Here is a 13,725-nt window from a genome sequence, read left to right as displayed (position 1 = left end):
AATTAAAAATAATTTTACATCATTGAAGTGTTTGATAATACCATATCGCTATCACCAATTCCATGGACGCTAGATAATCTAGTAGCTGATAGTCGCTAAACAACTGACTAAAAATATCCAACCTCTCGTTCGCTTATACCGCATTGGTTTTTAAGTCAGTATCAAAGGGCGAGATAAAGCATCACGAAGAAACGAAAATATTGTTGTTCGAGTCACTGCATTTAATAAAGTTTTTGTATAGGTCGTGGCGTCGTGATCTAAGGTATCCTTGCCTAGGACTCGCGTTACGGAATGCGCGCTGGTTCGAGTCCTCATGGGGGAAGAAATTTTCTCATGAAATTTTGGCCAGTGTATGGGACCGGTGCCCACCCAGCATCGTGATGCACTTGGGGAGCTATGATAGGTAGCGAAATCCAGTTACGAAAGCCAGCTATAACGGCGGGGGGATCATCGTGCTAATCACACGATATCTTCATTCTGGTTGGATGATCGTCCACCTCTGCTTCGGCATGTGGACGTGAGGCTAGCAACCGGCTTGTCGTTCACTGCTGCCGTGCCTCGGATGATGATGATGATTATTATTATTATTACTTATTTACTTACTTACTGGCTTTTAAGGAACCCGTAGGTTCATTGCCGCCCTCACATAACCCGCCATTGGTCCCTATCCTGAGCAAGATTAATCCAGTCTCTACCATCATATCCCACTTCCCTCAAATCCATTTTAATATTATCCTCCCATCTAAGTCGCGGCCTCCCCAAAGGTCTTTTTCCCTCCGGCCTCCCAACTAACACTCTATATGCACTTCTGGATTCGCCCATACGTGCTACATGCCCTCCCCATCTCAAACATCTGGATTTAATGTTCCTAATTATGTCAGGTGAAGAATACAATGCGTGCAGTTCTGTGTTGTGTTAGACGTGAGGCTAGCAGCCGGCTGGTCGTTCATTGCCCTTCATGAGCTGCCGTACCTCGGATTATTATTATTATTAGTATTATTATTATTATTATTATTATTATTATTATTACTTACTTACTTACTAACTTATTGGCTTTTAAGGAACCCGGAGGTTCATTGCCGCCCTCACATAACCCGCCATTGGTCCCTATCCTGAGCAAGATTAATCCAGTCTCTATCATCATATCCCACTTCCCTCAAATCCATTTTAATATTATCCTCCCATCTACGTTTCGGCCTCCCCAAATGTCTTTTTCCCTCCGGCCTCCCAACTAACACTCTATATGCATTTCTGGATTCGCCCATACGTGCTACATGCTCTGCCCATCTCAAACATCTGGATTTAATGTTCGTAATTATGTCAGGTGAAGAATACAATACGTGCAGTTCTATGTTGTGTTATTATTATTATTATTATTATTATTATTATTATTATTATTATTATTATTATTTGTATAGCTCATTAGTGCCGCTCTGAAATCGAACGTCATCTTTTTAACACCAGTACGCTTACCCTATTCTTTCCTGAATATCATATATCAGCCCCACACAAAACGCATAAACGGTAGGCTACGATTGCGTGAAATGTACGAAAACTTGGGACGATATCGCGATGTAATATCTTGAAGGGGTTACATTCATTATGTCGATTACGCATTTAATTATCATGAAAGCCTACGGGAGCAGTAGTGGAGTGCATTTTGTATCCGTGCCTTTGAAGCCTTTATCTAGTTGGGGTACCCTATAGGTTTACTGGACGTAAGGGAACAGCCAACAACATGGAAGTGTATGATGAGTGTATCAGGTATGAGGAATAGGCCTATTTTTTAAGCTCATCTGCAGCGGAAGCGATGGATTGGGGCACAGACCGCAAGAAAATATAGGAATGCTGCAACAAGAGTACCGGTGTGGTTGCAAAGACATACCTTTGTGACTCTGCTGCTGTTGCTGCAATTATGAAAGTTCCCACGTAGGAAAGTAATCGTGTTTATGAAAGTTCCCGAAGTCTCGTCGTCGTGCCTGTGCATTTACATTGTGGTTTGGTGGTTTTCACAACTAAATTCAAGTGATGTTCTTGGTTATACAAAAATTATTCAGTCCATTGCAGATGTTAGGTATTTCAGCGCAGAATTTTATTGTCTCGATATAATTGCAGTTTGGAAGATACACTATCGGTTAATGAAGTATTAACGTTTTACTGGGTAAATATGTTTTCAGTTAGGTTTCGTAAAGAAAGTAAGTTCTGAGCACAGTGCAACTCCCATTAATTCGGACTTCACTAATTTGAAATTCGGACTTTTTTTTTTTTTATTTTTCTTAGACACTTGGAGATTAACATTCCATACATCGAAAGTAAAAGCGAATAGAAAGAGTGAAAAATGTAATAATTCAAGTTATTCAATATGAGACCCATTTAGATATACAGGGTGGAAGTGAAATAACCTTGCAGGTAGAAAGGGACAATAGAGTACGCTCAAATGAATAGAACACCTATATTACGTTTTGTGATTAAATGCATGGATAATTAGAAAATTAAGTTGGAAGTTCCAGCAGTCTGGTAACCTCGCCGCTAACAGTCTCCTTTCGTATCGCAATACAGATGTAAGAGGTCAACGAACTCAGCGTACGTGTACTACCTCGCGCTCCCTTATTTCACTTCCACCCTGTATATATAGAATTTTTGAGCTGTAATCTTGGCTATCAGAAATTTACCTTGTCATGATGTACTTAAAGAACAGCAGCGTAAATAGACTCGGACAACACTTATCTTTTCCTTTAAATCACAGTCTGAAATATCCAAAGCCACTATTTCCTGTGGAGTAATTGACTTGGTCTAAAGAACTTCAAACTTATTCTTTTTAAAATAAATGTTTTGTGCTCCATATGTTTGTAAAATAAAATAACTAAAAGCTAAGTTAGTAATTATAGCATATGATTTTTTTTTTCAATAATTGTCGAAATAATCCTATTCCAGTAAATTTTCTATAATTGAGACTTTCACTAATTCAGGTTGGATTTCCCTCCTATTAGTCCGAATTAGTGAGATTCTGTTGTATTGTGAAATTCGGTATTGAAGTTCATGAAATTTGGAGGTCTAGTATAGTAAATTAATGTTTATATAGAAGTCAGTTCTAAGTGTGTCTACTAAAGACGAGGATAAATAAATAAATAAATAAATACATAAATAAATAAATAAATAAATAAATAAATAAATAAGAAAATAAATAAATAAATAAAATAAATAAAATAAATAAAATAAATAAATAAATAAATAAATAAATAAATAAATAAATAAATAAATAAATAAATAAATAAATAAATAAATAAATAAATAAGTGAGTGAGTGAGTGAATGAATGAGTGAATGAGTGAGTGAGTGAGTGAGTGAGTGAACGAACGAACGAACGAACGAACGAACGAACGAACGAACGAACGAACGAACGAACGAACGAACGAACGAACGAACGAACGAACGAACGAACGAACGAACGAACGAACGAACGAATGAATGAATAAATAAATATATAGTGAACCGTAAGTAACTGCATTAATTTCAAGGGGTTATTCTTTGAGATATTTCAGAAAAAAAGTTTAATACAATTTTGCTCGTTTTTACTTCCTTTTCGAGAAAATAAAAATATTTTATATGAAACATTTCATAGCATATTTTTGGAAAACTATTGAATTCCCGATATGCTCAGTCAACTTTAGAGAGCAGTGTATTATGATGAGGAATGATTAAAAAAAATAATTTTGTCCTTTAAATGTGATCTCAACAAGTATAACTTTTCGTTCTGTAAAGAACTTTTGAAACATGATGCATTCTAACAACCCTGTAAAGGTAAATGCTCACATTTAAATACATTTATTTTAATAATATTTCCGTTCTCGTTCTCGTTGAGGTTTCCGTTCTCGGTTTATTGTGGATCAGCCTTTATGCTTTCTATTATGCGCTTAACGTTTAATTTTGCTCGACTAGGAATTGCACTTTTATTAGTCCAGGAATTACAATCAACAAATTTTCTGTTAATATTTCTCGTAAGAAGGATGTAGTGGCCTTTCAAGAAATTTAAAAGATGTTCCTCTTTAAGGGACAAAATTACTCGGAAGGTGTGTAACAAGATTAATTAAGTACTCTAGTTAGTTGGTTTCTAATGTGGAGTCGCGTCTAGCAAAGAAGCCATTAGCGATCTAGCTTTCCAATATCGGTTAATTTAATCTATATGTGCTTTAGGCTTCCACGGTGAATGTGATTAGAATTAGGCTCCATTTGCTAGATAAGTCAGGAACAGGAGATTAAATTGAAACTATCTTATGTGTTGGTAGGAAGAACTGTGATCGACTCCCCAAAATTGATGTTTAGTAAATCTAACGGGTGACGAGGATGAAACATCCAAGAGTAGAGCGAGGGAACAAAAAAATCTCAATTTCTATGGTGTAGGTACTAATATTCAAACGATTTTGATAATAATGATGATGATGATGATGATGATGGTTATGGTTAACAGTTGTCATTTTTCAATATTATACTGAGTTCTTGGTGTTTTTTTTAACCTTAGTCGGTTATTTAAGGATTCTGTATCAACTGTCACTCCATTTGGGGTGGACAGAATTGGTAATATCAAGATGAAACCTAGGATTCTCCATAAAATTACCTATCACTCCTAGGGTGACCAGATTCACATGATTCACATCGATAAAGAAAGGACACAAAGCTTCAAAAGGAAGAACATTGTTCGAAAAAAGAGGACAGAAAATATGTACTTAGATTTTGGCTTAGGACTATATTATACTTTAAATTACGTCAATATCTATTTTATTACAAAATATTTACAGTACAGATTTAGGCTTATATCATACTTAAAAGTATGTAAATATCTATTTTATTACAAAATAATTATGATAAAACTTAATAGTAATGATTTTACAGGTAAGGGAACTATAATTATTATCAAAATACATATTTACATTCGCACATCGATCTCTCGATTTACTAGCTACCTGTGAGCAACGACCATAACAAGGAGGAGCAAAGAGAGTTATAATTACTGGCAAAGAGTATATTCTGTCGATGTTGCTGCCACCTACAGGCAAATTACTTGAAAAAGACGTCAAATCAGATAATTTCAAAATATCAGGCATACAAGTTACGAAAAGGAGGATATTTCTTGATTTTTCTTAAAATCCGCCCGGACCCCAGACAAAGGCCTAAAAAGACATAGGCCTATCGGACAAAAGAGGACGTCTGGTACCCTATCATTCCCCATATAGTTGGAGAAAGCCTCGGAAATGCCCATCCATGTAACCAGTCCAAGCGGGAATCGAACCCATGCCCGACCACAGCTCTGGATTCGTAATGTTCAACCGATCTCAGTTGTATTTGTAAGATTATCTTCTATTATGACAAGTTGTCTACACCTATATGCGACGTGTTCATCTCAGTCAAAAAATTCTGATTTAAGGAAAGAGATGGAAGAGATGGTGTATACTGCCATCATTTATTCAGTGTTCTCCCCAAGGGCAGGTCTTTCACTGCAAACCCAGCTTTCTTCAATCTTTCCTGTTTTATGCCTTCTTCTTAGTCTCCGCATATGATCCATATATCTTAGTGTCGTCTATCATCTAATATCTTCTTCTGCCCCGAACTCTTTTCCCGTTCACCATTCTTTCCAGTGCATCCTTCAGTAGACAGTTTCTTCTGTATGTACGGTACACTGCAGTAACGACAGAACTTCTGAACAGTCGGAAAATATGCTAACCCCTAGGCAGCCGTAAATCTGTACTCCCGAGCCCCAATCACTAGCCAATCGCTTTTCGTATTGAGACTCCACCGACCCAGCTTGCAGGTGCGATACTAGCTCTCGAGTTTCTAGGTCAGCTTCATAGGAGTTCCGGCATTAGATTTCGGATTCATTAAACTCATTCAATAGAGCAAAATCGACGTGCTTTAATTGTACTCTCGCGTTGAGAGAGAGAAAAAAAGCGTATTTCATATCGAATTTCAACGAATAATGATCTGTACTTGCTCTAAAAACATAAACCACACCAGAAACGAGACATGTGTCCCCGAAATTGAATGAATTGTACTCAGTACGTCTTTAGAAGAGGAGAAGAAAAGTCGTGATATCTTGGTAGACTGATGGAGAACGCTGTGGAACAGATTTATTGACAGCAGCACATCAATGACGGCGTGTAGAGGGAAGCGAATGCTACAAGATTCAGATAAAGGATCAGAAAGGTAAGAAATCTGAATGGAACTTGCATTAATTCACTGTCAACTGATGCTAATATTAAAGACTACGTTACATGCACACGTCGAGTTCGCACGCTGCTTAGTCACGGCGGTCACGTTACATGTTTCAGCGGCGTAATGTATTATGCATGAAGTATTTGTTTACTTCATATTTTTTATAATCTGGGACGATGTATATATACAAAACGATCCAACTGAGCGATTTGTGAGGTTATGCAAGGCCGCCGATTAGCAGTTCTGTAAACACTGCATTACGAAATCCTCCTGCAAGTTCACTAGTTCGATGTAGGCTATAATACCAATGACGAAGGGTGTAAAATCTATTTACTCTCTTTTGCTGTACTAGCAATATGCGTTACAAGAGCGGTATGTTGAAGTTTTCATGTTCGAGGAAAAATTTGAAAAAGCGAAACGTAGTTGAGCTTTTTTAATTTCCGAGAATTGAAAGAAAACATACCGCTCGTGTATCGTACATTATTTTGTGCGAAGATCGTTTATTACATACCTGAAAGATGAATTTCTAATTAGTTGCAATGAAATCTCCATCTTGGTTTCTGTTCAATGACGGCAAATTTGCAAAACAAAAATATCTATCTTCAACATTGTTGCTTTAAGGGGACACGCTACTGAGTTTTCGTCAATTTTGGTCAATGTTAAAAGTTAATATTTTTTTTTTTTACTAATGAACTGTATTGACTAGGAACAAACCCATGCACCATTTCATTGTAGGTAGTCTTAGAATCATTTTAAAAGTTTAAGAAACAAATTGTCTTTATATGAGACCCAGATATTTGTTTACAAAAATTATAAACAATTTTTTTATATTTTATTTTTTTCCGAGTACATTTTTCAACATAAAATTTGAAAATAATTGTGCACATGTAACTCATCAACATCTATTCGATTTTAGAATTTCAAAAACTTACAATCAAAATTGTGGAGATTAGAAATCTCAGTAGCGTGTCCCCTTAAAATGTTTTCTATGTTTACTATACTCCAGCAGGCCGTGATATACTTCTGTCTTTTTTGCCCCGTCTATAAATGCGAACTTAAAACAAACGGTAAGGTTATGTAATGATTTATTTTTCATTTTAATATTTTAACAATATTATTTATATAACATATTGCAGTAATAACATCGGCAAGTTGATTTGTTGATTTTTTCACGGCTTCCTTAATGTTACTTGCATCACGAATGCAGTAACTTTAGTGGAATTGTAGAGTTTACTTAATTTTTGCAAATATTTAAAAACAATAATTAACAGTGCAATTTAGGTGAAATTGCAGTGGTAAGTTTCCAATTTATAATTATTACTATATTGAACGTCTCTAAAATAATATGTTAAAAGCCTAAAGCAGTAAAATGAATGTCGCGCTGAAGCGATAAGAAGAGGGAAATTGTTATGTGTGTTACGTTGGGAATACTGAATGTGGAAATTTAGGCTTTCCGCGGATTGGTTTTGTGCGGAAACCAAGCAAATACGCACGATCTCGCACAAAATATTTTATCTAATAGCTACTGGTATACAAATTTCATTATTGGTATCTAAATTTAATTTTAAATTGTACACCTTTTCTTTGTAATGTGTTGTTTGTGAAGAAGTTATAAATGAATGAATGTATGGATTTTATGGTTCCTACATGCACTTTAAAATACAGAGTGAATCGAAAGTCTGGAACCATATAAAAATCTTCCATATGCTTGATTTTCGATTAGATACTATAGGTGTTACCAGTATTTCTAAGACAAAATGTTCTACCAGTGACACATTAGATTCTAGCCCTCAACTATCTCAAAAGCCGCCATTTTGGATGCAACTTTGAAATTTTAAATGAAAAGGGAGGTCATGTAGGTACTCAAAATCATGTGAAATTTTCTGAAAAAAAAAAAAAAAACAATGGTGCAAACTGTTTTGAGATACTTCTAATCGTTTTAAAGTTACTTAAAAATAACTGTCATAATGATACAAACACTACTTACTGCATCTACAGATATTTTGTAACATGGTACAGTACTAAGGAGGCTTTGCTAGAGGTATTTCTTTTACAATTCTGGTATTTAACTTTTCCTGCTTTATTGGTTGGTTAGCCTGTGACAGTTTAAAATATACACTCCACATAACGATTTTAGAATATGTTGTTCACACAGAAGGACTATACATGCATGCATGCATGCAAAGTTTCATTTAAATATCTTAAGTGTCCGGCTGAACAAAATACTCCTGAAATTTTCATAATTAAAAAATAACTATTACGTTTTCAAAAACATTAAAATTGCTAAGTAATGTACAAATAGTGTTTATTAAGCATGCCAATTTTTATTTCTAAAGGACTTATAGATTCTGTGGGGAAAAAATGTTGAAATGCTGGGTGATTCACGAAGATTGTGCAATATTTTAGGATGTGATTTCTGATATCATTCTGATGAATGAAGTTCATATATACGTGTGTCCGATTTTGAATAGTTTCCGATAAAATCACGTTTCTTTCTTCCGTAACATGCAGTCTTGTGAACTTCCTTTCTCTCTCTCTCTCTCTCTCTGGCCGTCTGGAGCTTTATGTGTTACAGTACAGCTGATAGCAGCGACACATAATCTCGTGACATCAAGGTCAGGGTTAGCGATAACTCAACACTGGTACAACGTTTCTACCTAGCATCCGAACAACGAAAGTTAGGGAATGCGGCGCGCGCAGTTCACACTCGGGCGGCTACGTCTATTGCTGCAGAAGGTGGGATCTTTGAAAACCGGCTTTAATACAGATTTTTCAGATGAGTAATAACGTGAATGTACTTTAATGAATTTATAATACATCCAGTACCATTGTTGTAAATAATTTAAATGCTTAAGCCTTCATAATACACAGGATGTATCACGAGGTTTTCCCCCGGCTTATGGAGGTGATTCCTGGTGTTATTTGGAACAAAGAATGTAAATACTGTAATGTGGTGACATTCATAATTAAAGGGTTACAACAGATTTTCGAAAAACGTCATGGTGTATGTAGCGCTAGACATGATTGCGCAGGACTAACGATGTGTGGCGGGAGGACTGTAACGATCAAACAGTAAGCAGTAGATAAGCGAAGTGAATGGTACTTTCCCATAACAATAAGCACGTTTTTGATACTGCAGTCGTTGTTTACTTTTATCTCCTGTGTACATTGCTACACACGCGGTTCACACCCGTGCAATCTTTGCATTCAGATGCAGGGAGGAAATTTTGAACATTAGCTTTAAATCCACTCTACATGCAAGAGACTGGTACAAAATGAAACACTTGTTTGTATTCCAACTATGATTTCCATTTTTGCCAGTGACATCCTCAAAAAGTTTTTTCTGCTTTTTTTCAAATTGCCGTAACTTCTTAATTATGAATGTCACCCCATTACTGTATTTACATTTTTTGTTCCAAATAACACCAGGAATCACCTCAATAAACCGGGGGAAAACCTCGTGATACACCCTGTATACGTTTATGTTTAACATTCAGGAGGGCGTAACTCACTCCATTTAAAAAAAATATATGACATATATTTATATATATTTTTTTTCCAATCATAAGAAAACTTTATTATACAATTATGTATAATACAATTCTGCTTAAAAAATTATAAATACTGTGCTATAAAAGCACACAAGAAACATGTATGGAGGTTGCAGTCCTATGACTGTCCTCTGGCAAAATGTGAAACAAAACAAAAATGTTAATCTTCAAACAACAGATCTGAGTGTCTTTTTCTTTTTAATCTTCTTATTTGGCTAGGCGGTGGAAGTTGTTCTGGGATGGTATTAAGGAGTTCATTTTGATGGTTAACCATTGAGTGATGAAGTCGTATGTAGGAGCTGCGCAGGGTAGGGACGTTCAAGTCTTTGTGCTGGTTGTCATTGCGGATGTACCAGGGTGCATCCACGATTAGACGAAGGACCCGGTTCTATATTGTCTGAATTCGTCTGATTTGGGAATTGATTGCAGATCCCCATATACCACAGCCATAAATCCATAAGGCCCATTCACAATGAAAATTAAACATAAACATAACGTAAGCATAAAACCTTGTGTCCATGTTATTTAATGAAAGCATTCACAATGAATTACATAAGCATAAACTTAATCTTAATCATAAGACGTTAACATGAAAGTTTGCAAACTCCAAACTTTCATGCTTATGTTTATGCGATTTGGAAACAGTACACAAGCGGAAAGCGTGTTTTCACTTTTTGTTTAACATCTCATGGACTTTGCCTACAGGCAATATTTTGATCTATTGGCCGTGATGATAGCTAGGCGCGCAACATGGAATCATATGACGAAAAGTTGATTATTTTACATCTCCGTTTCTTTGATTTCAAGTATTGAAAGCCATATACTGATGCCATTGTAGTTATTAGAAACATAAATTGAATAGCTACATCGTCAGCCATTGTGCAATTCTCCATTTTTATGTAATAGATTCTGTAGTTTTGTTGATTCGGTGTGTTTGTTTCCACACACGTGTTATGTTTACGTTATGTTTAATTTTCATTGTGAATGGGCCTATATAGGTCTGATCAATGAGAAATATATTATAAGTCTTTTCAAGTGTAGCGGCAGTGGTGATGAATCCTTCAACAGATGTTTAACTTGATGTAATTTATGTCGGAGTCTTTTCACTAGGTTGCTTATATGTGTATTCCAAGTCAATTTTCTGTCCAAGTACTGACTCAGCATGTGATACTGCTTCACTTTGTAGAGTAATGGATTGATTTTCAGTTTATACGATGTTTATTTGAACTTTTTTTATCAGAATAATGCCAGAAATCACATCCTAGAGTATTGCACAATCTTCGTCAATCACCCTGTATAATAAACTTATAACTAGCGGCGCAATGGATAGTTGAAAAATGTAAACAGTGACGCTTGATCACATGCTTTTACGTGGTTGGCTCGTAGGGGAAGGGAACAGGCTGCCGCTTGCTTACATTCTCCAGTTCTCCACTGCGCTGGCTTAAGAGGATCGTTAAAATAGAAGTATGAGGTAGAATAACTCTTCTCGGGTTCTCAGCCAGGTGAGTTGGAGATTAGCTTCCAAGTTTTCGACGGCTAGCTCTGCCATCTTCTTCAGGGATAAAGTGGACTTCATCCCTGAAGAAGATGGAAGAGCTAGCCGTCGAAAGCTTGGAAGCTAATCTCCAACTCACCTGGCTGAGAACCCGAGAAGAGTTATTCTAGAGACGTGGACAAATTATTAACAAAATTGACGATTTTTATGATATTTTGTTTACAAAATTTGACTTTTCAATTTAGACTACAGTTGACAATTTTGGATATTTCCATCATTACAGTAGAGAGAAATATGCAAAAATGTCAACTGTAGTTCAAATCGAGGAGTCAAGTTTTGTAAAAATATATAATAAAAATCTTCAATTTTGCTAATAATTTGTAAATTAGCAAAAATGTCAACTGCATTGAAGAGTCAAATTTTGTAAAAATATAAAACAAAAATCTTCAGTTTTGCTAATAATTTGGAAATATCCAAAATGTCAGCTGTAGTCCAAGTTGAAGAATCGAATTTTGTAAAAATATACAATAAAACTCTTCGGTTTTGCTAATAATTTGTAAATATGCGAAAATATCAAATGTAGTCCAAATTGAGGAGTTAAATTTTGAAAAATATGCAACACAAATCTTCAATTTTGCTAATAATTTGTAAATTAGCAAAAATGTCAACTGCATTGAAGAGTCAAATTTTGTAAAAATATAAAACAAAAATCTTCAGTTTTGCTAATAATTTGGAAATATCCAAAATGTCAGCTGTAGTCCAAGTTGAAGAATCGAATTTTGTAAAAATATACAATAAAACTCTTCGGTTTTGCTAATAATTTGTAAATATGCGAAAATATCAAATGTAGTCCAAATTGAGGAGTTAAATTTTGAAAAATATGCAACACAAATCTTCAATTTTGCTAATAATTTGTAAATTAGCAAAAATGTCAACTGCATTGAAGAGTCAAATTTTGTAAAAATATAAAACAAAAATCTTCAGTTTTGCTAATAATTTGGAAATATCCAAAATGTCAGCTGTAGTCCAAGTTGAAGAATCGAATTTTGTAAAAATATACAATAAAACTCTTCGGTTTTGCTAATAATTTGTAAATATGCGAAAATATCAAATGTAGTCCAAATTGAGGAGTTAAATTTTGAAAAATATGCAACACAAATCTTCAATTTTGCTAATAATTTGTAAATTAGCAAAAATGTCAACTGCATTGAAGAGTCAAATTTTGTAAAAATATAAAACAAAAATCTTCAGTTTTGCTAATAATTTGGAAATATCCAAAATGTCAGCTGTAGTCCAAGTTGAAGAATCGAATTTTGTAAAAATATACAATAAAACTCTTCGGTTTTGCTAATAATTTGTAAATATGCGAAAATATCAAATGTGGTCCAAATTGAGGAGTTAAATTTTGAAAAATATGCAACACAAATCTTCAATTTTGCTAATAATTTGTAAATTAGCAAAAATGTCAACTGCATTGAAGAGTCAAATTTTGTAAAAATATAAAACAAAAATCTTCAGTTTTGCTAATAATTTGGAAATATCCAAAATGTCAGCTGTAGTCCAAGTTGAAGAATCGAATTTTGTAAAAATATACAATAAAACTCTTCGGTTTTGCTAATAATTTGTAAATATGCGAAAATATCAAATGTAGTCCAAATTGAGGAGTTAAATTTTGAAAAATATGCAACACAAATCTTCAATTTTGCTAATAATTTGGAAATACACAAAAATGTCAACTGTAGTCTAAATTGAAGAATCATATTTTGTAAAAATATATAACAAAAATGTTCAATTTTGCTAATAATTTGTCCACGTCTGTATATCAAACGCCGGGAAAGCCTCAAGTCATACAGAAGTCTGAGGTACTTACCGAACAGGCTGTACACGACGCCAAACACGAGGTACATGCCGCAGATAACGGCCGTCGCGATGTCATAGTTATAGTCCGGGTAGCGGCAGCGCGTCACGGTGGTGGTGGCCACCCCTCCGCTGGGGAACAAGCCCCCCGTCACGTTGGGCTGCGGCCGCGCTGTGGGCAGCAGGGGCCCCGTCTGCAGACCCGACATCGCCTGCACAAAAACAGGCCGTCAGGCATCCAGCCATATCCTTAACAATTACATGATGCAGTCGATAATTTCTGGAGTACGGCTACTGTGAACTCAACAACATACTTGTGGCACCTTACGCACATTCACCTTCAATGTTATATTCCCCAAGTGCTATTATGAACTCCTGTCATCGTTCGTGCAAACAGCCCAGGAGTTTTTTTGAAAACGACTGAAGAGCTTGCTTTGCAGCTGTGATATCCTGCTGTGCTGACAATAATCTACATCTACAAAAGCCGAAACTTTATCGGAGGATGGAGAATACAACACTGTAGTACAGGGTGTCCAAATGAAACCTTTACAACTTCAGATGTAAATAACAAATTATTGGGACATGATATCTGGATGCGGTTTTCTGTATGTTAATC

General features: G+C 35.4%; 1 protein-coding gene across 1 annotated transcript in view; it reads right to left on the bottom strand.

Annotated features, from left to right (window-relative positions):
* The window catches only part of LOC138712458 (transmembrane protein 198), a 363,343-nt gene that overhangs the window by 166,836 nt on the left and 182,782 nt on the right, over window positions 1–13,725 (bottom strand). The window contains exon 3 of the mRNA XM_069844288.1: window positions 13,123–13,321. Within this exon, the coding sequence (XP_069700389.1) occupies window positions 13,123–13,318 (196 nt within the window). The 5' untranslated portion in view covers window positions 13,319–13,321. The remainder of the gene's footprint in view (window positions 1–13,122; window positions 13,322–13,725) is intronic.

Source organism: Periplaneta americana, chromosome 13, assembly GCF_040183065.1.
Source record: "Periplaneta americana isolate PAMFEO1 chromosome 13, P.americana_PAMFEO1_priV1, whole genome shotgun sequence".
NCBI lineage: Eukaryota > Metazoa > Arthropoda > Insecta > Blattodea > Blattidae > Periplaneta > Periplaneta americana.
This window is presented reverse-complemented; position numbering and strand designations above follow the sequence as displayed.